Consider the following 26,559-nt stretch of genomic DNA (forward strand, 5'->3'; position numbering starts at 1 on the left):
AATAAATGAAATCCAGGTAGGATTTTATAAACTCAGAATGAGTTGGAGGGACTTTGGTTAGGATATGAGTAGGAAATGGCAACCCACTCCAGTGTTCTTGCCTGGAGAATCCCAGGGACGGGGGAGCCTGATGGGCTGCCGTCTATGGGGTTGCACAGAGTCGGACACGACTGAAGTGACTTAGCAGCAGGATTCAACTGGGTGGAGGACCCAGGCACTCATGGGGCTGCTAGCTTTCCTGGGTGACTTGAGTGCACATAGAGAAGCTTCTAGAATGCCACAGGACTCCTGAACAGCTCTGAGAAGGTGACAGAGCAGGGTCTCCCCTAGGACAAGATTTGATCCCAGATGGTATGGGTCTCAGGGTCCCTGTTTGGTGTGTCTGTGGGTGGGAACAGACCTGATGTCACCCAGCTATCCCCCTGCCTCAGAGCAGGTGCTCCAAGGAGCTCTCATAGTTTTCTGATTGTCCTGTAGATTGCACTACGTGTTCACTTTCCAGTTCTTGGTGTGATGAGTGGGGTTTAGGATTTCTCCTGGGCTTTCTTGATATTATGTTGTGAGATATCAGTTCTGTCTCATCTGGTCTTCTTGTTTGAGTCAGTGCTCCTACCCAAGTGCAGCTCCAAGGCTACGTGGATGTTCAGATGCGCTTTCCAAAGACCTTGCTCACTTGGGGGAGGAGCTAGTGCGGCTCTCCTGCTCTGCCCTAACTTGAGGCTGGGTTCGGGAGAAGGCCGGCTCACCCTGCACCCAGCTGACTTCGCCCTGGTGGGGAAGTCTGGGGCTACCTCCTCCTGTGAGGTGGGGTTGATATGGAAGATCAGCCTTCCACTGGGCCTTGCTAAACCCGTGGTGGGGGTGGGGTCCTGTGGGTGTTGGGTAGGAATAGGGCCGGCCGATGTTGCGGAAAAGATTTTCTATTAGTCCACTCATTTTCCTTTGGTCAGTTTTGGTTCTTTGGTTAGATGAGCAGGCTTTTCTGGAGCTGTTTTTGCTGACACTTCTGGGATCTGCCTGAGGCTATAAGGAAGTCAGGAAACTCAGCCTGGATGGTGTCCTTCCTCCCCTCCCTTCTGTCCCCCAAGCCCCCCACCCCACCCCCCATCCCAAAGTGTTCAGGTCCTTCTTTCCATCTGTCAGAGTTCCCTGTATGAGTGGTTGTGTGATGTCTGGGACTGTAGTTGTAAACACAAGGGCCGGAGACAAGTGGGGCTACTGCGTCTTGGCCAGAACCGCAAGTTCCCAACATTATTATTTTCAGCACTGCTAATTCAGTGAACACTCACTGCACAAACACCTCCCATGTGCTGGGTACCCGTGGACACCAAGGTGGAGCAGGCACAAGACCCATGGCAGGGACTTCACTGGCTGGTTGCAGAAGGGATGCACAGGAACCTAAAATATCCAATGAAAGGACAAGAGATACATAACAAAGTTAGTGAGGAAGAGGGATTTGGCAGAAGGCCTTCCAACAATCAAATCCTTGTGTAGAACGTGAAGCCGTTAGCTTGAGACAGAGTCCTGTTTCCTAGAGCAGATGGGGTTGAGGTAGCACATGGATAGAGTTTTATAATAAAAAGATAAAAACAGAAGAATAGCTGTTGCCACCTCACCCCTGAGAGGGAAGAAGGGGAGGCTCAATCCCAAGGCCATAGCCCCAGAAATCTCCTGAGCAGGAAGTGGGACTGGCTCCAAGGTCATCTGGTGGGGGGACCGAGACCCCTGGTGATCACCCCCCCAGAGCACGCCTCAGCCCTTTGAAAGATTCCTGCAGAATCAGGGGCAGCATGGACCCGATTTCACCAGGCCATGGAGACCCCTGGCCCCTGTGTACCTACTCCTCAGCGCTGCCACCTCTGGGAGACACCCTTGTCCTTGTGGGGAGACACCAGGCCCACCCTGGGGATGAGAGATGATCTCGTGCATGTAACCCAAGGTAAATGGATTGTCAGATTGCCATCCATTTCTCTGTACCACAGAAAGAGGAAACTGTGTGTTCCTGGAGTAAGTGAGAGCAGACCCTGGGCCTCAGCTTCCTGGGTCTGCCCAGGACTTCATACCCCTGAGGTTTGTTTTGAGGGCCAAGGAAGCCTGTTAGGTACCACAAAGGTAATAATTATTGATAGTGTGTTGATAATTTATGAAGAAAGCTTGCTTTTTCTGCTCACATGGTGAAAATCCAACTTAAATTATGCCGCAGCGCCTGGCACTGCAGGGAGCCACCTGTGTTCACTCAGGACTTCTGCCCGGGCTGGTGCGACCTAATGAGGGTTCATGGTGTTGCGCTCAGTCTGTCATCAGGGTGATTTAGAAGGACCAGGTGAGATACGGCTGCCTGATCCAGAGTCCTGGCTTTAGACCCTGAGCAGTGATAATCTCTGGAAAACAGCAGACTTCAGGCTTCTGAAATTTGGGGAGACATTGGCCGCCTAGGGCCCCAATTACTGTGTGGGCATGGGGCTTAACCAATGTGGGGCTTCAGGTCCTGCAGGGGTGCTGAGAGGTAAAGTTCCTATGAGGATATCTTAGAATTGTGTCCTTAAATCCTACACAGGAAATAGGGCTTGCCGGTCACAACCAGACACTCTGACTCTACAGGAGGGTCTTAAGCCCTGGCCCTCTGTTGGAATGTGACTGTGAATCTCCATGGTGCAGTGCCAATGAGAGGATGCTCTCAGTGCCGATGAAGGCACCTCAGGGCTCCTATGTCAGTAGTCTTCACCAGGCTGATGGCTCTTTCCGGAGAAAGTCCAGGGCAAAGTTTAGCATGAATGGTGATGGTTTAGTCGCTAAGTTGTGTCCGACTCTTGCAACCTTATGAACTGTAGCCCACCAGGCTCTTCTGTCTGTGAGATTTCCTAAGCAAGAATACTGGAGTGGGTTGCCATTTCCTTCTCCGGTGGATCTTTCCATCCCAGGGATCGAACCTGGGTCTCCTGTGTTGGAGGCGGTCTCCTGCATTGCAGGCAGATTCTTTTACTGAGTCACCAGGGAAGACCTTAGCGCGAATGCCACACCTTGTTTCCATAGGAGAGCCAGAGCCCCTGGGGCTTCTGCCTGAAGGAAGGAAGCAGTTTTTCTGAGAATCTAAGACTTCTAACCCAACAGGGAGTCATGGGTGCAGCATCTTCACCAACATAGATGGGGCCTCATCGCTGCCTTCTGCTGACAGCTTACCTGTTCCTGGGTAAATCTAGTGGCTTGTTAGGGTGACTCCCCTCTCTGTCATCCTCACCACCCGCTTCCTCTGCAAGTGAGTTACACAGATTCTCCCTCTACTTGGAAAACACTTTCTCTGGATTTTTTTTTTTTTTTTGGCTCAGCTCAAGGAAAGCCTCCCTGTTTCAATGCCTCTTTTCTTCTCTCTGGCGCCATCTCTCCCCATAGCCTGACAGCTGCTGTAAACATTCTTGTCTACCTGGATTCCTGCTGGATTGGAAGTAGCTTTTCTTTTTTTAAATAGAATCTTATTTATTTAATTTTAAATTTTTGACTGTGCTGGATCTTTGTTGTTGCACACTGGCTTTCTCTAGTTGTGACTAGTGGGGGCTGCTCTCTAGTTCTGGCATGTGGGCTTCCTCGTTGAAGGCTTCTCTTGTTGGGGAGCATGGGCTCTAGGGTTCGTGGGTTCAGTGGTTGTAGTTATCCCACAGCATGTGGGATTTTCCCGGGCCAGGGATTGAACCTGTGTTCCTTGCATTGGCAAGTAAATTCTTAAACCACTGGAAGTAGCTGTGAGGCAAGGATCTTGTATCACTGAGGCTGCTTTCTGTTGCAAGTATCCAATCCTAAATCAAACGTGAGTAAAGGAACAAGAAAGGAGGACGTATGATTATTCACAGGAGCCAAAAGGTGGGAGCAACCCAAGTGTCCCTCCACAGGCAAACGATAAACATATCATGATTCATCCATACAATGGAAGGAAATTCTTACAATGCTACCACATGGATGCACCTTTAAGACACAGCCAGACACAAAAGTACACATACTGTGTGATTCTACTTAGGTGAAGTACTTATGGAAGTCAGACTTATAGAGACAGAAAGTACAAAGGCAGGTGCCAGGATAGCGGGAGGAGGGGATGCAGAGGTAGTGTTTAATGGGGACAGAGTTTCAGTTTAGCAAGATGACAAGAGTTCTGGAGTGGATAGTGGTGACGGTGGCCTAACATGTGAATTGTACCGAACGCCTGTAAACTGCGCACTTTAAACTGGTAAACCGTGTTGTGTCTATTTCACCTCAATATGTTTTTTCTAATGGAAATATACAAGTGAGTCACGGAGAGCAGTTCTGGCCTCAGACTTGGTGTCGTGAAGCCTCATTCCTCATTTCTCAGTTCTTGTGGAGACTCCCTCATCCTCGCGCTCTGGGAGTGGAGGTCTCTGGTATCCCCAGGACCTCCAGCCCCAGTGCTGTTAAAGTCTAGCAGGAAGGAGGGAGTTTGTTTTCCCGAGAGCTTACTCCAAAGCCCATTTTTGAAAGATGCTCATTCTTCACAGGTTGCTAAGAGTCCTAGTTAGTCGCTTGAGAAACTGGCCTCGCTTAGTGCATCATCAGAGTAGAAACTGCTTGGAAAGACTCATTGTGAAGAAAAAACAGTTTCCAACGTTGCCACATTAGAATTCCCTGCACAGCACCAATGAAATAGGGGCAAATGTGTTTTCTTTCCAGCATGTTTGACTCAAAACCTCTGAATAGAAGCAAGATGTCTTCAAAGAATAAGAAGAAACAAGATCCCGATTGTAATGAGCTGTTTTATCTGCATTTTCTGATTCTTCTGTGTTATTGAGTAGAAGGAAAAGTGTGGGAATAATTCCAGTTTGGATGAGATCTTCATGGAAGGCTCTCCCATCTGTTAACAGACAGGGGCCCTGACTGCAGTGGTGGTTGGGGCATGTCAGCTCTGTTGGAAGCATGAGAATGTTGATGCTTCTAGAAGAAAGACATTTCATTCTTGGGAGAGCGCTCCTAGTACTTACTGGAAATGGTGACCTTAACCCATAGAACACATTCATATGATGTGACTCTGACATAAAGACTTATAAAAGAAAAAAAAACTCAAGATCTAGAAAGTAGGTGTTTATCCATGTGGGGGCAGTTGATCACTTCCTTCTGTGTTTGTATTGATAAGGCTAGAGATACAAGACTTTGATTTTTGACAAAAAAAAAAGATAAACCTTCTATGCAGCGTTGTGTTTTCAGTCTTCTGGGGTTTTTCTCTGATTGTCATTATATCTGGCTGTCTGCTCATCTTCCCCTTGCTCTCAAGAAGACTGGTTAAATGGTCTGCTATTCATAGACAAATAGAAAAGAAAAACTACAAGATAAGGGCTCCCTTTAAAAGTTATGACTGTTGAACTTCCCATACAGTCTTGCATTTAAAAATAATAGTTTAAGTTTAGAGCTGGACAACAGAAAAAGGACTATTTTACCTATGAAATGTTTTCTGTAAACATTATGGTAACCATAAAGCAAAAATCAAGAGCTGAGACTTGAAACATGAAAAAGGGCATGTATGCTTAGTTGTGGCCTAGTCTTTGTGACCCCATAGACTGTACCTCACCAGGCTCCTCTATCCATAGAATTCTCCAGGCAAGAATACTGGAGCGGGTTACCATTTCCTCCTCCAAGGGATCTTCCCAACCCAGGGACTGAACCCACGTCTTGTGTCTCCTGCATTGGCAGGCAGGTTCTTTACCACTAGCGCCACCTGGGACTAAGTAAATCACCACAGATGGAAACCGCCAATTTACAGAGGGAAATGGAAGCAGAAGGAAAAGAGACGATGGAGAAGCAAATCTAGAGCTAGAGAGACCCAAGAAATCATCCTCCTTGATCCTAATTGATGGGATTCTGTGGCTGAAGAACCTGAGATCCCACAGGTTGAGAGTGTATTCAGTGGCCCATGACTCATGGCAGAACCCAGACTAGAACTTGGGGGATCTCTGCTCTCCTTCCCTGGCAAACCCGGAAGTAGAGTGAAAGAAAAGAAAGATTTGTTAATGTTTCATTTTGCAGAACTCTCAAATGTTAGGGAAGGGAACTTCCTGATTAACTACATCATCCCAGGAAAGAGGGACAGGGGGGGTGGAGATAGATAGATTATAGATATGAAAGACAGGTATTAAAGTTCATATAAAAGATTTAATGGCAATTTGTCCTTATTAGGAGTAAGTAATATATGCGTGAATAATTTTTATACATTTTATGGTGTTTTTTTTTTTTTTTTTAATGTAACTGAGAAGACAGGAAATGTTGATTTTCTTTCCTGTAATGTCACATGCATTAGTAGTGGTGCCTGCATCCAAGAGAACAGTCGTACGGGGATGAACCTTGCCGTTCGGGCCCCTCCTTTACCTTTGATGCCTGGCCATTCCCTCCTGTGAAGGCCTCAGCCTCTGGGTCAGGTGGCACCAGGCTCTGGAGGACAGTGAGCTGAGAGCAGCACAGGTTCCCTTTCTTCTTGTTAACTTACACCATGTGATGTAAATAGCGGTGACCAGAGAGCAAATGTTCCCCAGCTTCCCACAGAACCTCCTGCAGTGGCCCGCATGAAAGCATAAAAATAGACCTTTTGGGAAAGAGCCTGTGACCCTCTGTCACTCTGTTCTGGATAAAGGAAGTGCAGGAAGGGGAAGCCAAGGGGAGAGGACACCGGACATCCTGGGAGCCCAGAGGGAGAAGCAGGCGCCCTCCTCTCCACCCTCAGCCCAGCACCATCTGCTCAGAGAAAACCAGGAAGTGAGGGGGTTGATTTCCAAACACTGGAGGCATTATGTGGGCTCCTCTGGGTGTCAGCAGGGAAGAGAAGATGCGGGAGTGTGGTGGGGAGGACCAGACCTTCGGCTTTGCCAGGAGGATGACCTAAAAGAGCCCAGATCCACTTGGGCACCAGGGCTCCGGCGTGCAGGGGGTGTCCAGCAGTGTCCGTGGAGGCCCTAGTTCCCCCGCACCTGTGGACACACCCTAATGGCAGCCGTGGCCCTGGAAGCCTCACTGTCCCGGAGCCCCTTATGTCATTGGTTTAGGACAAACGGACATGCTGTCTGTGGTGTCCAGGGCGGGGAAAAGGCAGCCGGGACCAACGCCTGCAGAACTGCTCTCATCTCGAAATTCTTATCTGCTCCCATGGCTGTCACTGCACCCCTGAGCCTCCTTCTGGGTCCAGAGCTGAGAAGACAGAGCCCTGACCCCGAGTCCCCAGTAGGCAGCAGGGCCCATGGACGGTTCTCCTTTCAGAAATTTCACATATTGTTCAACTGTGAATGGCAAATGTGCAAGCTGAACAAAAACCAGTCAGAATACATCCTTCCTGCTCTCAGGGCACGCACACTTTGATAAATGAGGCAGATTCTTGCAGAAGGGTCTGCAGGCTTGACTCACGTGACTGGTGTCTCCGTCTGTACTTGAACTCAGATTTCAGGGTCCTTCTCCAACCGTGTGGGACCCCTCTTCTTATGTCTCTAGATTCTCAGTGGGGCTAGGGGGCAGTGCCCCACTGCTTGGAGAATGAAGAGTGTGCCCTTACCTCCCACGAGGCCCCATTCGTAGTACCCTTTGCATCTCTGAGCACGCGGAGGGACCAGGAAGCCGGGACTTCCACTCTGAAGTGCTGGGCCACCCCCTTAGGGGTTAAATCCTGTTGCCCTGGCAGGGGCTGATCTGAGCAGAAGACACCAAACCCAGCCACGTGCCCCAGAGCTGGCTCTAGCTGCGTTAGGAACAAAGCCACTTTCACGGGAAGCACTGTGCATGTTGTTTTCTGGAACAGGCAGCGTGATAACAGCACAAAGTGGGGTCTCATTTTCCTTTGGCTTCTTCTCCTTTGCTGGGCCTCCTGTGTGCCACATGAGGGTGGTGTAGGATTCCTGAGGTAGCTGGGATTCCTATGGCCCCTGGACTCTCTGACACGCAGGCCCTGTCACTGCATGGGGACCACCGAGAGCAACCTCGGTAGCAGAGGAACTGACCCTGTGACTATGTACTGTGTGCATGCTCGCGCCATTTGCTCATGGCCCATGACATACTCAAGCAGCCCTGAAGCAGGTGTGCTAGACTTAATGGATAAACTGTTTTTCTTTTCTTTTTAAAAATTTTTTATTTATTTATTTTTGACTGAGCTGGGTCTTCACTTCTGTATGCGGGCTTTCTCTGTGGCAAGTGGGGGCAACTCTCTAGTTGTAGCACTTTAGCTCTAGGGCATGTGAACTTAGTAATTGTAGCACACAGGCTTGGCTGCCCAGCAGCCTGTGGAATCTTCTTGGACCAGGGATTGAACCCATGTCCCCTGCATTGGTAGGTGGATTCTTAACCACTGGACAACCAGGGAAGTCCCAAACCATTTTTCTGATCCTTGACGTGCTGGATCTGTGCTGCTCCTTCACGTGGGACTGTAGGGCTGATGGGCACAGCATCTGCTCACTTCTCGCCAGTCTCCTGAGCCATATCTGCATCCTTTCTCCTGCCCTGTACTTTTCCCTCTGCACCTCTGCTAACTCATTCATAGCATGACTGACCTGAAGCTCCCACCAGCTGCCAGTTCAGTGAAGGGGCCAGGAGTGAACAGTGGAGGCTCCTCTGACCCTGTGAGCACGAGTCCACGGATGGTGCCCACTGCACCGTTGTGCACATACCCTTTGATCTATCAGAATCCCACCAGCCTTCCAAGATACAGTCAGATACCACTTCCTCCAGAAATCGAACTCTCTCTAGATAGAAACATTTCGTCCTGCAGGTCTTTCTGGAGCTCACAGGCTGCAATTCACATGCTTCCTGATGCAATGCTGATTTGAGTGCTAAGAGCTAGCTGGTGCTCAGCAAGTACATTTCTGAAGTAGAAAATGAACACGGGCTGGTGTAACTGAAGATGTAATTTTATCATCAGGAAGAGAAGTGTGGGTGCAGAGGAATATCTGAAACACCATGCATCTTTGCTTTTCTGTCCCACTTCAATCAGAAATATTGAAGGATGGGCCTTGGAGACCATCCTCTTGGTTAATTAATTCAGCAAACATTTATTTTAGAACATTTGCTGTAGGATGTTGTGCTGGCATGAGGGGCAGTTAAACAGCATAAGTAGGATGACTGCATCTGCTCTAGGAATTTATAGGTGAGTCATAGCAGGAGACACACTAGCCTTGTGTGTGACTCTGACATTAGCACACCCAGCTCTGAGTGATCATGGAGCGTTTGCAGCTGGGTGCGGGCAGCATCCATCCAGGGGCTTACAGTGAATTTTGTACCAATAGAACAGTAGCACTCGACTTTTCTGTAATCAAAAGTTTACTAAAGGTTTAAAAGAATTAACACAGAATTTGGATACCACCCTCCTCCCAAAAATGGGACAAGTGCTCTGTTTAAGTTTGTCACTGATTTTCAAAAGTTTTACTATTAAGTGATTAAGTGTAGTTGTCTTTTTACTTATCCTGCTTAGATTTCATGATTTAAAAAAAAAACTTGTGGCTTTAGATTTCTTTAGTCTGTTTCGGGAAATTCTCAGTAAATATATTTTCCAGTATTGATTCTGCCTCACTGAATTTCTCCACCCCTTCTTAAACTCCAATTATACCTGTTAGAATTTTTCATCATGTCTCACATGTCTTTCTCCTCTTTTCCATCCTTTTCTTCTTATGGCTTTGGGCTGGATATTTTCCTCTGGACCAGTCATCATTTCTGCTGTCTCTAGTCTGCTGTTACAATCATTGACCTAAGGCTTAATTGTATTAATTGTGTTTTTAAGTTTTAGGTTTTCTGTTCGATTATACTTAAGGGACTCCAGGTCTCTGGTGAAATTCTCTCTTGTCTTATATTTTCTGAAACATTTTCGGTTTGGTGCTGAATTGCTTAGTCAGTCAGTCGTGTCAGACTCTTAGTGACTTCATGGACTGTAGCCCACAAGGCTCCTCTGTCCATGGGATTCTCTAGGCATGAATACTGGAGTGGGTTGCCATTTCCTCCTCCAGGGGATCTTCCCAACTCAGGGATCGAACCTGCGTCTCTGGCATCTCTTGCATTGGCAAGTGAATTCTTTACGACTAAGCCACTGCAGCTTCCCTTTTAAAATCTGTGCCTTTTAACTCCAGTGTTTGTATTACCTGTGGGTGTGTTTTCCTTTTTTTTTTTTTTCATTTTTTGTTCCATTTTTTATGTTTTTGTTTTGTTACCTGGAATGCCTGATCAGTTTTTAAAATAAATATTTTATGTTGTGTCCAAAAATTATAGATAAATTGATAGATGGATAGATAGATGTTAGATGGTTGGATAAATGGATGGATGAGTGGATGGATGGATAGATAGGTGGATGGACTGTGATGGATAGAGCTCAGTAACATGAGTAATGTGAAATTTATTCAGCTTTATTATTTTCTGATCAATCCTCCCTTGTTTTAAGGCAGAAAGCAAAATAACTTATATTTCTTATAGTGTTATTTTATTATTTATTGTCTATGGTAGATTTGTCTAGTTCTCAAAAATTAGTTTTTAAAAATATTTTGCATATTTTTAAAAATACGCAGAAATAGTAGCGATGCTTGACTGTAAGCAGGGTGGACATCTGGTCAGTGGAACATGTGAAGTTGCCTGGGGTTTGTAGGGTGTCAGGCAGGGTTTCCTGGTGTTCGGCTTCTCATCCTCCCTTGACAAGAGTCAGGCCAGGTGGTCTTTGCACCTCCTGGGGGTGAAGACATTGCAGGCAGGGCTGTGCTAGCGGAGGAAAGTGTTAGCCTAAAGCACACGACTCATCAGTTGCCCACCCACCCCACAGCTGCTGGTTTGCACTTTCTTTGGTTTGCATGGAGACCTTGCCATTTCTAGAGTGAGAAATGGTTTATCTCATTGGGGCGGTAAGTGTATCAGAGTAAACTGGTCCTCAGCTTACTCACTGATGATACCCATGAGTATGTGTTGATAGCCGCAGGGACCAGCCAGCTATTTCCCCTTTGGAAATGTTCTGGGAAAGAGGAGCCTGCACTTGGTGGAGTCAGGTCACCTCCTTCTGCAGCAGAAAGCTTTGCAAGTGGCACTGTTGCTTACAGTCTGCTCATGTTTCCTTGCTCCAGAACCCCAAGGCTGCCCTGAGATTCTCAGTCATTCTGTGGGGATGTCAGAGAGCCCTGTTGGACCCAAACCCACGATGCTCCGGGCCGACATGCCCACGGCGCCCTCCTTCCAGCGGGCATTCACATCCTCCTGCACCATTTCCGGCAACAGCCCCAGCCAGCGGAGAGGAAGGTAAGGTGGTCACTGAACCAAACACAGGCTGCTCTTACAGACCCCAACCTGAACACCACAGAGGGAAGGGGCAGGGGTCTCGTCCTCCACACGACACTGGGCTGCCTCGTGCACTGACAGCCATCAGTCTTCAAAAATGTGTCAAAATAAAAACTCCTGTGTCCACCTTCACTTTTAGCAGTGCTCAAGGGGTGCTCAAGGAACACACTGCTCTTCGAGTCTGGGCCCAGCAGCCAGTTAAGGACTTTGAAGGCATTGTCTGAGCTGAGGCTGGAAAAGGGGGTACAATGGTCAAGCTAGGAGGGGGCCTGCCCAGGGCTGCAGGCTGGGGGTGGGGAGGGCAGGCAGGATGCACTGCTCTCGGGGGAAAAAAGGAATTTGTGCTAGTGTTTGGGAAAGCCTGGGGTGTAGAGGGTCATGGACAAAGAGAAATGTCCTATTTCTGCTGCACAAAGGACTGCCCTAGTACAAATTCACATGCTCAGGGTAGGAAGCATTTCTGTGTCTTTTACTTGGGGGCACATTACTCTGCAGTTATCACCCTGAATCCCACCTCATTTCTTTACCAAAAAAGGGGCACGTTGCATATCAAGACTTAACATTACACACACAGCAAATACATGTTTGCTAGTGAGATATATGTGTTACTTGTCTTTCTATATTTCTAAATATAGTTTCCAATATTCTTTTTATAATGAAGTTTACTCATTTTTAATTGAAGGATAATTGCTTTACAATATTGTGTTGGTGTCTGCCAAACATCAACATGAATCAGCCATAGATATACCTATGTCCCCTCCTTCTTGAACCTCCTCCAGGATTCTTACTGTTGGAATTTCCCATTTCTGATATGGTAATCTCTTGTGTTCTTACTGGTATCCTTAATCAGTCAGTGGTACTGCAAGCACTTATTGAAAGTCGACAGTGTGAGGACCGATATTGGGCCTGGGGAAGAAGAAAGCGGGGGAGGGGGTTTAAGCAGATACCTGGTTGGTGCCTGTGTATTGGGACCAGAGGAAGGACACTGCTAATCCCCGTGCTCACATGGACATGGGCAGGGAGGGCTTCAAAGTCGGGACGCAGTGGAGCTGCGGCTTGAACTGAAGAGAAGAGGGGACTTTGCAGGTCAGAGTGGGAAGGAAGAGGCACACAGGCTATAGAGGCAGGGAGGGCCACCTCCTCTCCCCGAGCTTGTGGACTGAGCATCTGGGGTGAATGGTCAGGTGGGAGGCTGGAGAAGCAGGGCCTGAGTTCTTATATTTGGGGAGCCCCATGCTGCTGCAAGGGGAACCTCAGTACCCTGCCTCTCGTCCCCGTCATGTGGGAACCTATGCTAATCCCCGGGCTAATTAGACTAATTCCCCTAATTAACCAATGCTAATTCTCTCTGGATACGTCATTGTCTCGCCATTTGTCTTTTGAACAGCCCTTCCTCAGCTGAGCACCAGTGGGTGGAGACCAGCCCCAAGTCCACGCTGACCCTCCTGGGGGGCAGCCGGCCTGGCAAGGATGGCCCCGTGCGGCCCCACTTCCCGCCTGCCGACCTCCAGACATCCTTCCACGGCCCCGAGCTGTCCATGGCGGAGCCGCCGGAAGCTCTGGGTCCCCCGAGCAGCCAGGCCTTCCTGAGCTTCAGCACTGCCCCCATGGTGGGAGGTGGGCTCTCCGCCGGGGAGGACCCTGGGGCCTTGTTGACCAATTCCCACGGAGCAGCCCAGGCCCCCGGCAACTCACTGACAGCAGCTGAGGCTGCCGACAACAGCTTCCTGTCCCACGGCTTTCTCACGGTGGCGCCTGGACACAGCGGCCACCACAGCCCGGTCCTGCAGGGCCCGGGACTGGCTCTGCCCGGGCAGCCGCCCCTTCCTGAGAAGAAGAGGACCTCAGAGGGAGATCGGTCTTTTGGCTCCGTCTCGCCATCCTCCAGCGGCTTCTCCAGTCCTCACAGCGGGAGTACCATGAGCATCCCATTTCCAAACATCATCCCGGACTTTTCCAAGGCCGCCGAGGGGGCAGCACCTTTCCCAGGTACGTGTGTCTGCATGGGTAGGGCCCATTCTTGTGCTCAAGCCTGCGCTCGGGCAGGGAAGCACCTGGGGTTATGGCTCGGCCAGCCCAGTGAGCACCAGTGCTGTTACTGGGCTGAGTGCCTTGACAGAAGAATCCATGGCCTTCAAGGGGGCTTTTCCATCTCACTGTAACAAACATAAAGTTAGTTACTCAGTCGTATCCGGTTCTGTGACCCCATGGACTGTAGCCTGCCAGGCTCCTCTGTCCATGGAATTCTCCAAGCAAAAATACTGGCATGGGTTGCCATGCCTTCCTCTGGGGGATCCTTCCTAATCCAGGGATCAAACCCACATGTCCCACATTGCAGGCGGATTCTTTACCGACTGAGCCACCAGGGAATCCTAGCCTAGCCCAAAGGAAAATAGCAATCTAGAGCTGCCTCTTAATTCACCTGGGCTTGCCAGGTGACCCTAGTGGTAAAGAACCCTTTTCCCAGTGCCGGCAACTCGATCCCTGAGGCGGAAAGATTCCCTGGAGGAGGAAATGGCAGCCTGCTCCGGTATTCTTGCCTGGAGAATCCCATGGACAGAGGAACTTGGTGGGTTATTGTCCATAGAGTTGCAGAGTCAGACATGACTGAGCATGCACGCACCTCTGCATTTATTCATATTAGATTTCGTTCAACAGCAGAAAATGCTGGTTCTATAGAACCACGGTGGTTCTATCTTTTTCCCTTCCACTTGGAGTCAGTGCTCTGTAATAGTAAATAAAAAATTAAACAAATGCACTTGAAATTTAATTGTCTAATGTTTCAAGTGTAGAAGAAAGAGTTAGACACTGATGGGAGTGAGGGACCCCAGCCTTGCTCTGCGTGCTTCCTGTCTTTCTAACTATGTGTGGGTGAAATGGGGAGCCCCATCGTGGAGGCGTCTTACTGTCTTCGTGTTTTCTGTTATCAAACAGCCACTCCCTGCTCCGTGTCAGCCTTCTCCCCTGTAGTTAAATAGAGCGCTCTCACCTGGGGTAGGACTTTGAACTTCTAGGTCCCTTTGAGGTGAGAGGTTGCAATAAAAAACGCCCTTCACAGTTACTGTTTTTAAATTTTGTTTTGCAGATAATCCAGGTGATAAGCAAGTGTCTGTGAACTTTGTTCAGGATACATCCAAGTTCTGGTACAAGGCGGACATCTCCAGAGAGCAAGGTGTGTGGGCCGGATGAGGACCCTGTGTCTAGGGTAGGAGTGTCGGGGAGGCGTCGCCTGGGGATGGATGAGTTAGAGCAAGGCCTGCACTTCATTACCCACCTCGGGGGAGAGGCTACAACCTTTAAGTTTTTATTGGAAAACATCATCCCTAAGGAGGGAACCAGCCAGGAAGGGCACCAGCCATGGTCATTCCAGTGTTGGGGGTGTAATTTCTGGTGGCTTCCACCAGCCAAGGTCTAGCCGTTGTTGCCCGCAATGGCTGCAGATTGTGATGAGATGTCATGGGTCCCAGCCTCAAGGGGAAGTCAAGGGGAAGAAGTGTCTTTCCTATTAATGGGCATACCTGCCTGTGTCACATCAGAAGGACAGACTTCCGGCAGCCTTAGCCCAGTTCTCACACACAGCACAGTGACTCTGGATGTGCAATTCAGTCTTAAGACGCTGGCAAATATGAGAAATGGTTAATACTGTTGAGCAGCTAAGTTGCATGTCACTTTTTACTAGAACATGAATGTAAGAGATGTCCCAGAAGGAAGCTGGCATGCCGTTGGTGGTGGGCCCTCTGGGACAGGACCTTAGGCGATCAGCACTCACTCCTTCAGCAGAAATTCCTGGGGTCCCTGCGAGGTGCTATCGTCTTCCCTGGAGGTGATGCCTGTGGGCTCATCACTCCCAGGCCTCTCTCGGAGAGGATGACATGGAACTGGCTAGGGGGCTGGCAGACGCTGGTCAGGATGCCCAGGAAGGCGGTTCCCCAGGGTGGCTGGGGGTGCTGGGCTGAGAAAGGGGATGGTGGGTCTTCCAGAGGCCAGGCATGCTAAACACATGGTGAACTGCTGCTCTGTGCTGGGATCTCAACTTGGGGAAGAAAGTGAGAACTGCTTTCCTGGGGAATTCCTCAGAAATGCCTGGATGTGAATAGTTAAATGGCTGGAAAACAGCGCCGTCCAACTTTTTCATAGAAATTCTTATACTCAATTAGGCAGATAATAAAAATGGTAAGAATGTGCCTTTCTTCCCATGAACTCAATGGACCCATTGTCATGTCGTGTGGGGGGAACCCTCTTGGCCCGGAGCGGCTTCTGAGTCCCTGAATTGGCCTTTGTGTTGTGGGCGCTCACCACGTCTCAGGCTCTGGTGTGGCCAGATGCTCCGTTCCTGTCCCCTCCCTGCTCTGGTTGCAAGAGTCCCCTTAGCTCTAGTGCCCAGTGCCTCATCCAGCCCACAGACCCTGAGAGGTGCTCATTGAGGACCTTATTCTAGGGTATTCTACACAGACCACCCTACTCCAGTGGCTCAGCCTTTCAGACCAGGGTGAAGGCTGGGCTGGACTGTCTCCTTCTCTGAATGAAGAGGCAGGCTTGGTTGGAGTGCGCCCGGCAGGTCCTGCAAGACAGGGGTGGCACAGCCTGCCTCATAGGGTGTGGGGGAGAGACTCTGGGTGGAGGGAGCCTCCCTTGCCGGCATCTGCTAGGCAGTAGGAGTCATTGTTGTCACTTGCCTAATCTTGCTGTACTTATTCGCTCATTTATGTCTGACTCTTTGTGATCCCATGGACTGTAGCCCACCAGGTTCCTCTGTCCATGGGATTCTCCAGGCAAGAATACTGGAATGGGTTGCCATGCCCTCCTCCAGGGGATATTCCCAACCCAAAGATCCAACCCAGGTCTCCCGCACTGCAGGTGGATTCTTTACTGTCTGAGCCACCTTAGCCATGCATTTAAAAATATTTCTTTGGGGTGGACCCCATCTCAAAATAGCCTAATATGTGCATGGGGCATTGATTTTTCCAGTTGAACTCCAAAACTAGAACCTCTTCTATTTTCTGGATATTTTGTGCAGACAACACCTACACAGGCGAATGCTCTGGTGGGTGTGCCAACTTCACCAAATGGAAGAAAGCCTCTTGTGGGTTTTGTTGTAACTGCTGGGATGTGCCGTTTTCTGGAAAAACTGTGATGAAATTTCAGGGAGGTGCAGGAGGGGGAGAAAACCTATAGCCTGTTTTGGGGCACAGCTGTTCACATATTACTATGGAAAGGTTAGTTCCTTGGGAGTTTTTGTAAAGGTGAACATAAAAACCTCAGGAGAAAAGGGGCTCCAAAGTAAAGTAGAAAATTTTTTTAAAATTTATTTATTTTTGGCTGCACTGGGTCTTCGTTGCTTTATGTAGGCTTTCTCTAGTTACAGCGAGCCAGGGCTACTTTTCATTGCGGTGGTGCATGGGCTCCTCATTGTGGTGGCTTCCTTTGTTGCGGAGCGCAGACTCTGGGTGCTTGGGCTTCAGTACTTGCAGCACTTGGACTGAGTAGTTGTGGTTCACGGGCTTAGTTGCTCTGAGCACGGCATGTGGAAACTTCCCAGACCAGGGGTCGAACCCATGTCCCCTACATCAGCAGGCGGATTCGTATCCACTGTGCCAGAAGGGAAAGCCTAAAGTAGAAATTAAGGATGACTCTACCAGCTGCCCTCTCTGATCTCTGCTCCAGCATCCTTGAAAGCTCCAGCTGCAGGGAGAGAGGTGATAAGGATGTGCCTGCCGCCCCTGCAGCCACGCGGCAGACCTGGCCTTGTCCTTGGAGGTACACTAGCTCATTCACACAACTCAGCAAGGGTTCATTTCTGTTTCAGAAACAATGAGTCCAGCATGGCCCTCAGGCTCTCTTGTGCCCAGGTGGCCTGGTGATGGGTGGAGAAGGGGAGGCCTGAGAGGGGAGAATGGGCCAGAGAGGAGCCAGCCTTCCCTCTGCCACCCAGAAGTCTGCTGCCCACGAGGCCGGGGCACTTCTTTGTACCACAGTGAAGTAAAATCATGACTTATAAAGAAAAGGCTCTGGTGAGGTTATCACAATTGAAAAAGATAATTTCTGTAAGTGATCTTTCCCCTACTTTAAAAAAATAACGTGTTCAGCCCCCATAATCAGAAAACATGTTATGAGACAAGACCTGCTGCACGGGCCTGGCTCCGTGGTGTCTGCTTCCCACTCGTCTTGGGGTGCCAGAGCAGCAGGTAGGCTGTGGCTCCACATGTCAGACTTGCACCCCTGGGGTCACACCAGGCCCCCTCCCCTTAGAGAGCGTGTGCTTTCCTCTGCTTCTTCCCCACCATGTGCATAAGCTCATGCTTAGGGCCTGTCCTGCCAGGGCCTGGGGCAGTGCATGGAAGAAGGTGTAGAAGAAACTGGCTGTTTTGTCTGCAACCAAGCAAATGCCATGTTGTAGGGTTGGGGCTGGAGTCAGGGTACACAGAGGGCCTGGAACAGGGGGCTCTCTGGGGTTATTTCCTGTTGCTGACGGTGCTTCCAGCCACTCCCGGGTTAATGTCCGGTCCGTTCTACTCCAGACAGGGCCTTGGGCTCTACAGAAAGGCAGCATTCCCATGGCTATCATTGTGTAGTGCTTTATACTTTAAATCCCTAGTTTTCTTTTCGTAAAATGTATAAAAGAAATCTTGAGAGGTGTTCTGGTTACTGGAGAAAATTCTCACTGATGTCTGGGCCGCATCAACTTTAGGATACTGTGACACTAACCCATCCCTCTTTTTTCCTGTATCCTGAGCCCAGAACCTGGGAGGCCGGACTTTGAGCTGCAAGGGGAGGGATATTAGAGCTCCCTGTGTTCCAGCCTCACTGGGGCAGAAGGCAGGGGCAACGCCAGGTGCATTTCATGGCCCTCATTGGCCACATCAAACAGGGGTTCACAGCCTCGTCCAGACTGGAAACAACTGGCCACAATCGCCACCCCTGCCTCAGAGCCACGGGACGAAGGGCCACCTATGGCCATCCCCTGGGCCAAGTCTTGGGACTTTATTAAACATTCAGTAACTTTGGGGGCACACCCACAGTCTTCAGAAAGTATGATTGGAAATTTCTTTCCTCCTATGAAAAGCTGAAAGTGCACGTTCCAAAATCTCTAAGAACAATGCCACGCAGGGAGCCGTAGGACAGGGCCACGGCGGGGACCAAGGGGCGGCCCTGCCTGACCCCCTGCTCCGCGCGCTGTGTGCGGAGGCCTGGGCTGGCGGGAATCAGGGGGCCTCAGCTTCCTGGGCTGTCAGGTGGGGTCGTCACTTGGGCTTCAAAGATGCTGCGGGGTTAACAGGAGTTGAGTGTGGAGGCAGCACCTTTGTGATCTGAAGGACGGGCCACCCTGTGCCCCTGTGTCTTTTACAGTCAGGCCCCCACGGAACTTCGGGTCATTGCAGGCTCCCTTACCCTTGTCATGGCCATAAGTGGGGTCAGGCCGTGGCGTCCCCCGCAGACACTCACGTCTCTCCGCTCCCCTCCACAGCCATTGCCATGCTGAAGGACAAGGAGCCTGGGTCCTTCATCGTCAGGGACAGCCACTCCTTCCGAGGCGCCTATGGCCTGGCCATGAAGGTGGCCACACCGCCACCCTCTGTGCTGCAGATGAACAAGAAAGGTGGGTCCTGCTCGGCTCAGCGGGCCCTCGCCTGCCAGTTCCCTTCGTCCCCATGAGGTGGTGGATGACCTGCAACAGCACTCATAGGTTTTCCTCTTAGTATTTATTTTTTTCAGGTATATTTTAGTAAGTACTGTCCTAACTCAAGAAGAAAGATTAATTTTTTTAAATTTCCTTTTTCTTTTTTTTTTAACTTGTTTTGATGGGTGATCCATCCCAGTGTTCAGAGCAGTGAAGCAAGGCCTCTGATCAGGAGTCTTTGTTTCCGTTTTCAGCCCTGTCTGCCTCAGTCCCTCTTGCCTCCTGTGGGTAAACATCTGTAATAAATTCCTCTGTCTTCTCACTATCTATTCAGTGCACACGAATAGGCATTTTTCCTTTTCTCTTACATAGAAGGCGGCATATAGCATATACATGGTTCTTGTTCCTACACCCTGTATTTTGATGGACTGAAGATGAGGCCAGTGCAAGCCTGAAGTCTTTAGACTCTCCCTTCCCAGGGGAAAGGACAAAGACTTCCTCCGTCTCTTGTCCAACATTGCACTGGTGGCAAATTCTAGCTGAATAATGTGTAGTGCAGGCAGGTTCTGACCTTTGAAATGTTTTCAGTCGGGAACATAACCAGGTACAAAAGAGTTTGCGATGCCTACATGCATAGGTAAACATTATTATGAAGCCGACACGCATGTATCCAACCACAGGTGACAACCTTGTGGGGAAGCCCCTATGTGCCCTTTTCTGTGTTTCATAATCCATCAACACCATGGCTTTTTGGTTTCCAAGGATACTGGATTTAACTAGTTAAGGCCCTTCCAGTGACCCCGTGTCCTTCTGACATGCCCCCGTTAGTCCGTGAGTGCTCCAGCTTTCTGAAAGCAAGTGTGTTTTAGGCTTACCTTGTACTTCCCCTCCTCCAGCCATTTCTCTAAAGATCCTTGGTTCTTTATATTGGGGAATAGTATCTAGAAACCAAAATCTAATCTCTAGGTTTGCTCTTTGGTATCAGAGTATCACTCCTCCTCTCTAGGACCTGAGCTAGGGAATGTGAAAAGTGAAAGTGTTGGTCACTCAGTCGTGTCCGACTCTGCAGCCCTGTGGACTGCAGCCCACCAGGCTCCTCTGTCCATGGGATTCTCCAGGCAAGAATACTGGAGTGGGTTGCCATTTCCTCCTCCAGGGGATCTTCCCAACCCAGGATAGAACTCATGTTTCCTACATCTCCTACATTAGCAGGCAGGTTCTTCATCCAACTAATGCCACCTGGGAAACCCGTTGAAAAAAATTCCTGAGCTCATGCTGATAACCACCCTTTCAAATATAATATCAACAGGTCTTTTCTCACTGCTCCCTCAAGGACAAGCTTGGTTCCCAACAAAGCAATAGACTTTCTCCTTTCCTCTGTCCGCTAATATATGGCTTCTGGTTTATTCTTTTTTTTTTTTTAATCTCATCCTGCCCGTTGTACCTTTTTTTTTTTTTTTAACCAACTATGCCACAAACTCTAAGGAACAGGAAAAGATTCTTTTCCCCTAAATGGAGATTGTGGGCTGGAATGTCAGCAGGTCACATGACTCTTCCTGGGGCACCTGGGCTCACCTGGGTGAGGGGAGGGTGGACCAGAATGAGCACAGATTCTGCCCCCTTGGTGTTCATGTGGAGCTTTCAAAGCTAGGTCAAAACTTTTTTTTTCCTGCATGTGTTATCTTTTTTGGAAATACAGACGGTGGTGTATAATTCTTAACCTCCAGGCGTGCATCTTGTCTCTAAGGTCAATATTGACTCAGTCTTCAGGTGAAGGCAACAAAATAGAGGATTTTAGAATAGCAGATTTCTGGACATGCAGTGTTGCTGATGTCCTCTTGGTGAAATTGTATCTGGCTGCCAAGTCTTCAACCAGCCCTTGGATCTGGCATTTGGATTTCACAGTATAAGGACAGATCTGAGAGGAGAGTTGACTAAACCAGGAAAAAGCCCAGCAAGTAACCAGCCACCCCTGGTACCCCGGAGACAGAACAGCGACAGACGTGTGGCAGGGGCTGTTCTCCAAACCCCTACACAGCTGATTTCCCACTGAGTCACTTCTCACCACTGGCATCCAGACCACACTCTGGGTCTCCCTTCAGTTTAGAAGCCATGGATCATTTTCCTCCCACAGCTGAATGGCAAAATGTTCTTTTCCCCATTTTTATTCAGTACTGCCTTTTATGGAATCTGATCATTTCCTTTCCTACCAGCTATACTGCCCCTGTGAAATGCTGACACTGATGTTGATACTTGTCACTGTTGTTTATAATAAGCATTATCAGGGAACCTGCTGTGGGCCAGGTGTGGGGCCCAAATCTGCCTCTAGCAGATCCGGCCATCAGAAATGTTAGAAGTTACAGCAGACACATTCCCATGGAAACCCGTTCCCATGGAGACACATTCCCAGGGAGGGTGCTGAAGGAGGTAGGACAGAGGCACAGCACAGTGTGAGGGTCTGCGGGATTCATTAGCACAGAGCAGTGACTTCTTTCTCTTCTGTTATTTGTACTTTTCCACCACCAGACAGTTTGCCGTTCTGTGGTTTTTCAGGATGCACTTTCTTTTTGGGCTTGTGGGCTGGCATGAACACAGTGTAGTAGCAGTATGATTAGAGGGCTTGCTTTCAGGAGGGGCTTGGGTACCTGACTCCTGGCTAAATCTTACCGAGAACTCTGGCACCCTTCCAGCTCTTTCCAATGATTCATTCTTGGACATCATGCTGTGTCTGGGTCCTTCTAAGCTCTCCTTCTTAGGAGGTGAAGGAGCTGGCGGTCCACGTTCTCAGTTCTTAGCTGCTCATTCCCATAACTGGGAATTCCACAGAATGTTTGAGGCTCTTTCCCAAGGATTCCTCCACCTCCAGTCATGGTCACTGGAGGGAGTTCTAGATGCCCATCCAAGCAGTGCTCAGCCACTGTCCTGTAATCCAGCTGCTATTCCTGGAGTGGTTGTTGGCAGCCTACCTGTTGCAGGGGCCAGATTCTCCTTTGTGCTCTCTCATCCTTCCATGCTCTCATTTTAAAAAATACTCTTCTCTTTCTTTTAAATCTCTCCCCACAGCTGGAGATTTGGCCAATGAACTTGTTCGGCATTTTTTGATTGAGTGCACCCCAAAAGGAGTGCGGTTGAAAGGGTGCTCCAATGAACCATATTTCGGTAAGTGGCTGAGCGCCTGACATGGTGTCTGAACCCATGAGCTCCCTCTGCTTGGTCCATCACTCTGCTGGGGCTTCACTCAGAGAGAGCATCTACTTTTCATCCCCATTTTTAGGTCCCTCAGTTATCATTTCTAAAATAAACTGGATATGAAATTGTTCTTAAAAGCATTCTTAAAACTAGGCAAATAAAATGCACCGTGCTAGGATTGGAAATGCAGGTTCCATCAGGTATGGTCCATGCAAGCGAACACAGAAATATGGACAAGGTTGGGAGTCCACCGGGCACAAGGAAAGCACAGATTCCCGGTGAGAAGAGATATTTTTCGACCCTGCAGGCGTGTCCAAAAGATGGCATGCACTCACAAGCAGAGCTTGAGCACATCAAAGCATCATCTTACACAGATAATTTGGTGGTGCCAGTGGGAGCGGTCTCAGAATCAGCAGACTGTGTGACTTGTTCTTTATAAATTGGCAATGGCATATCTTTGGTGAGAATCATCTGTAGTTCCCGTTACCTGCCCCTTCGCCGTCTGCTGAACTCCATTGAAGCTTTGCACAAATTCCCACGGTTATGGAGTATGCAGGTTGCTGAAAATATAAGGTGTCATCCTATATAGCAGCCTCCTTTCAGCAGATGAATTGGCTGAGCAATACAGTATTTAGGGCTGTGCTCACTCCTGTCTGCTCTTCATCCATTCACAGGGAGCCTGACGGCTTTGGTGTGTCAGCATTCCATTACGCCCTTGGCTTTGCCCTGCAAACTGCTCATTCCGGATAGAGGTACGCTGCCGGGGCCCCTGGGCTGCTCTGGCTCTCTGTGTGGGGTCATGCACAGGGTGTTGGAATCCATAGAGATTCAGTGAGAAAAATCAGACCAAAACTTCCTTTCCATCACATGTCTGTGGGTAAATCCTGAATAGGTCAGGTCAGGTAAGAAGAAGTGGCCAGGTCAGGTAAGAAGAGGTGATCCACTGCCCCTTCAGCCTCTGCTCATATCTTTATATCATGGCTTTGTGAAAAGCTCCTGTGGAGCAAAGATTCTGTAGCTCAGAAGTATAAAATACTTGGACTCAGAGACCTGCAAGGTCATTTACATTTCATTTTTATAATTCTACAAAATCAGAAAAATGTTGACATTGTTGACTTTAGGTGCTAGATGAACTATTCTCTTTACCTCTGTGTTTGTTTCAAACTATCCATGATAAAAGTATTTTTAAAAATAGCACCCATAGCATATGATCAGGCCTATCCCTGCTTTCCTAGGCCATCTCAAGTTCACATAATTGCATTATGTTCCATAAAGATGATTAATTTAAAATATAGGCAGATGTGACTTACCTTTCAAAATGTAATTGTTCATATAAATGAATTCTTAGATGAGAAGGGTAATTTTCTGGCCTGTGCCATCCCAGATTTTGCTTGAAATGTGATGATGGCTTCTCTGGGTGCAGCCCTTGTCGCTAGGAGGAAGGCCCAGCTCTGCAGAGCCTGTCTGTCACCCTCCGGGACGCAGTCATGAGCATCCACATTGTCATGCATTTTCCTGCTCCTTCTTCCTGCAGATCCGTTGGAGGAAATAGCCGAAAATCCTCAGCAAACGGCGGCCAACTCTGCGGCCGAGCTGCTGAAGCAGGGAGCAGGTCAGTCCTCGATGTGTTTTCCTCTCCTGCTGGCTCCTGGGCAGAGATGGGATTCCTTTCTTGCCTGCAGTCTGAGTTCCTTTCCGTGGTGTGTCAGGGGAGGCTTCCTTCTGTAGAACCCACCACAGGGCTGGGCGGGGAGCAGCGGGGCAAGTGTCCTGGCAGCCGCGCCAGGACCCCACAGGCGGAACAAGACCAAATTCAGTGGTGTAAAAGTCACAGCTTGTGTTTCATTCGGGGAAATGGTCCGATAACTGTGGGTAATGTGCACCTCCAGCGCATATACAGTAAAGTGATCAATGAGTCCACAGTTTGACCCAGGCTGACACCGATCCCCAGACAGCGAGCTACTGGGGGCACTGTTTTCTTATCAATAGATTTTATTTTTTAGCACAGTTTTGGGTTCACAGCAAAATTGAGAGGGCGCTGCAGAGGTTTCTCATATGCCCCCTGCCCCCACACATAGGCACAGCCTCTCTCAATTAACAACATCCTCCGTCAGGTGGGACATTTGTTAGAGTTGATGAACCTACACTGACCCATCTCAGTCACCCGGAGATGACATAGTTTACATTACTGTTCACTCCTGGTGTACATTCCATGCGTGCGTGCTAAGTCGCTTCATTTGTGTCCTCCTCTTTGAGACCCCATGGACTCTAGCCTGCCAGGCTCCTCTGTCAGTGGAGATTTCCCAGGCAAGAATACTGGAGTGGGTTGTCATGCCCTCCTCCAGGGGTTCTTTCGGACCCAGGGATCAAACCTGAGTCTCTTATGTCTGCATTGGCAGGCGGGTTCTTTACCACGAGCGCCACCTGGGAAGCCCATGGTTTTGGACAAGTGTTTAATGACATGTACCCACCATTGTAGTATCATACAGAATAGTTTCACTGCCCTAAACATCCTCTGTGCTCCACCTGCTCATCCCTCCTCCCAAATCCTGGCAAACCAATCCTTTTATTGTCTTTGGTTTCACTTTTCCAGAATGTCATATGATTAGAATCATACAGTATGTGGAGCCTTTTCAGATTGGATTCTTTCACTTAGTATTATGCATTTAAGAGTCCTCCATGTCTTTTTAGGGCCTTAGAGCTGTTTCCTTTTTAGTGCTGAATAATATTCCATTGTCTGGATATACCACGCTTTATCCATTCACCCACTGAAGGACATCTTGAATGCTTATATATTTTGGTAATTGTGAATAAAACTGCTATAAACATCCACATGCAGGTTTTCATGTGGACGTAATTGTCAACTCTTTTGGATAAGTATCAAGGAGCACAGTTGCTGGATCAGATGGTAAGAGTATGTTTATTTTGTGAGAAACCACCAAACTGTCTTCCCAAGTGGCTGCACCATTTTGCATTCCCACAGCAATGCATGACACTCCCTCCTGTTCCACACCCTCCCAGCAGTTGGTGTTGTCAGTGTCCTGGATTTTGGTCATTCAAAATAGGTGGTTAGTGGTATCTCATTGTCATTTAAATTTGCATCTTCCCAATGACATGGCGTGGAGCAGCTTTCATGTACTTGTCTGCCATCTTCATATCTTCTTTGGTAAGGTGTCTGTTAAGGTTGTTTGTCCATTTTTCAATAGGGTTGTTTGTTTTCTTATTGTTAAATTTTAAGAGTTCTTTGTATATTTTGTTAACAGTTCTTTGTGACATTTGTCTTTTGCAAATACTTTGTCCTAGGAGGCAGCTTGTCTTCTTATCCTCTTGACAGTGTCTCTCAGAGCAAAAGTTTTTAATTTTAATGAAGCCCAGTTTATCAATACTTCTTTTCATGGATCATGTCTTTTGTATCTAGAAAGTTATCACCAAAGTCATCTCAGTTTTCTCCTGTCTTATAAGAGTTTTATAGTTTACATTTTACATTTGTGTCTGTTCTATTTTGAGTTAATTTTTGTGGTGGGTTTAAGGTCTGTGTCTGGATTGATTGTTTTTGCATGTGGATGTCCAGTTGTTGCAGCACCATTTGTGGAAAAAGACTGTCTTTGCTACATTGTATCTCCTTTGTTCCTTTGTCAAAGATCAACTGACTATATTTATGTGGGTCTATTTCTGGACCCTCTATTCTGTTCCATTCATCTATTTGTCTTATTGTTTAACCAATATCACACTGTCTTGATTACTGGCATTTTATAGTAAGTCTTAAAGTCAAGTATTAATAGTATCAGTCCTCTCATTTGGTTCTTCTCCTTCAATATCGTATTGACTTCCCTGGGTCTTTTGTTCTCTGTATAAACTTTGGAGTAGGTTTGTTCATACCCACAGAGTAGGTTGCTGGAATTTAGATGGGGATTTCATTGCCTCTACAGATCACGTTGGGAAGAACTGACATCTTAATTATATATTGAGTTTTCCTATTCATGAATGTGGAATATTTAGATTAGTTCTTTGCTTTTATTAGTGGGAGTTTTGTAGTTTTCCTCATATAGATCTTGTACATACAATATTTTATTAGACTTACACCTATTTCATTTTGGGGGTGCTCATATAAATTGGGATTGCGTTTTTAACTCCAAATTCCTCTTGTTCTCAGGGAAGTGATTAACTCATATATTTACCTTATATCCTGCAGCCTTGATGTAATTGCTTATTAGTTTCAGGCCAGGCCATTTTTGCAGCGTTAGACACAGTCCTAGCGATCCCAGCTTAAGAGGGCCGTGGACAAGCCACAGGGTTCTTGCGGGTGTGCCCTGCATCTTGGCACCAGGGGTACTGTACTTTATTTCTGTCCTTCTTAACCCGCCTTCGTCATGCGGCAGCGCACCTGCCCACAGGTGTGACTGCTGCCCAGTCTCAGAAGTTGGGGTGGAGGCGGAGCCAGTTCCTGGCCAGGCCTCCGGGGAGACTCTCCCAAAGGAAGC

The 26,559-nt window shown here is 48.4% G+C and overlaps 1 protein-coding gene across 7 annotated transcripts in view; it reads left to right on the forward strand.

Annotated features, from left to right (window-relative positions):
- The window catches only part of TNS3 (tensin 3), a 220,581-nt gene that overhangs the window by 186,416 nt on the left and 7,606 nt on the right, over positions 1-26,559 (forward strand). For all 7 annotated transcript variants that reach the window (XM_061165571.1, XM_061165570.1, XM_061165564.1 and 4 more), the window contains 7 exons: positions 11,061-11,232; positions 12,659-13,260; positions 14,357-14,443; positions 18,737-18,868; positions 21,953-22,048; positions 22,753-22,830; positions 23,613-23,690. In XM_061165571.1, the coding sequence (XP_061021554.1) occupies positions 11,061-11,232; positions 12,659-13,260; positions 14,357-14,443; positions 18,737-18,868; positions 21,953-22,048; positions 22,753-22,830; positions 23,613-23,690 (1,245 nt within the window). The remainder of the gene's footprint in view (positions 1-11,060; positions 11,233-12,658; positions 13,261-14,356; positions 14,444-18,736; positions 18,869-21,952; positions 22,049-22,752; positions 22,831-23,612; positions 23,691-26,559) is intronic.

The sequence above is a fragment of the Dama dama genome, chromosome 18, assembly GCF_033118175.1.
Source record: "Dama dama isolate Ldn47 chromosome 18, ASM3311817v1, whole genome shotgun sequence".
Taxonomy (NCBI): domain Eukaryota; kingdom Metazoa; phylum Chordata; class Mammalia; order Artiodactyla; family Cervidae; genus Dama; species Dama dama.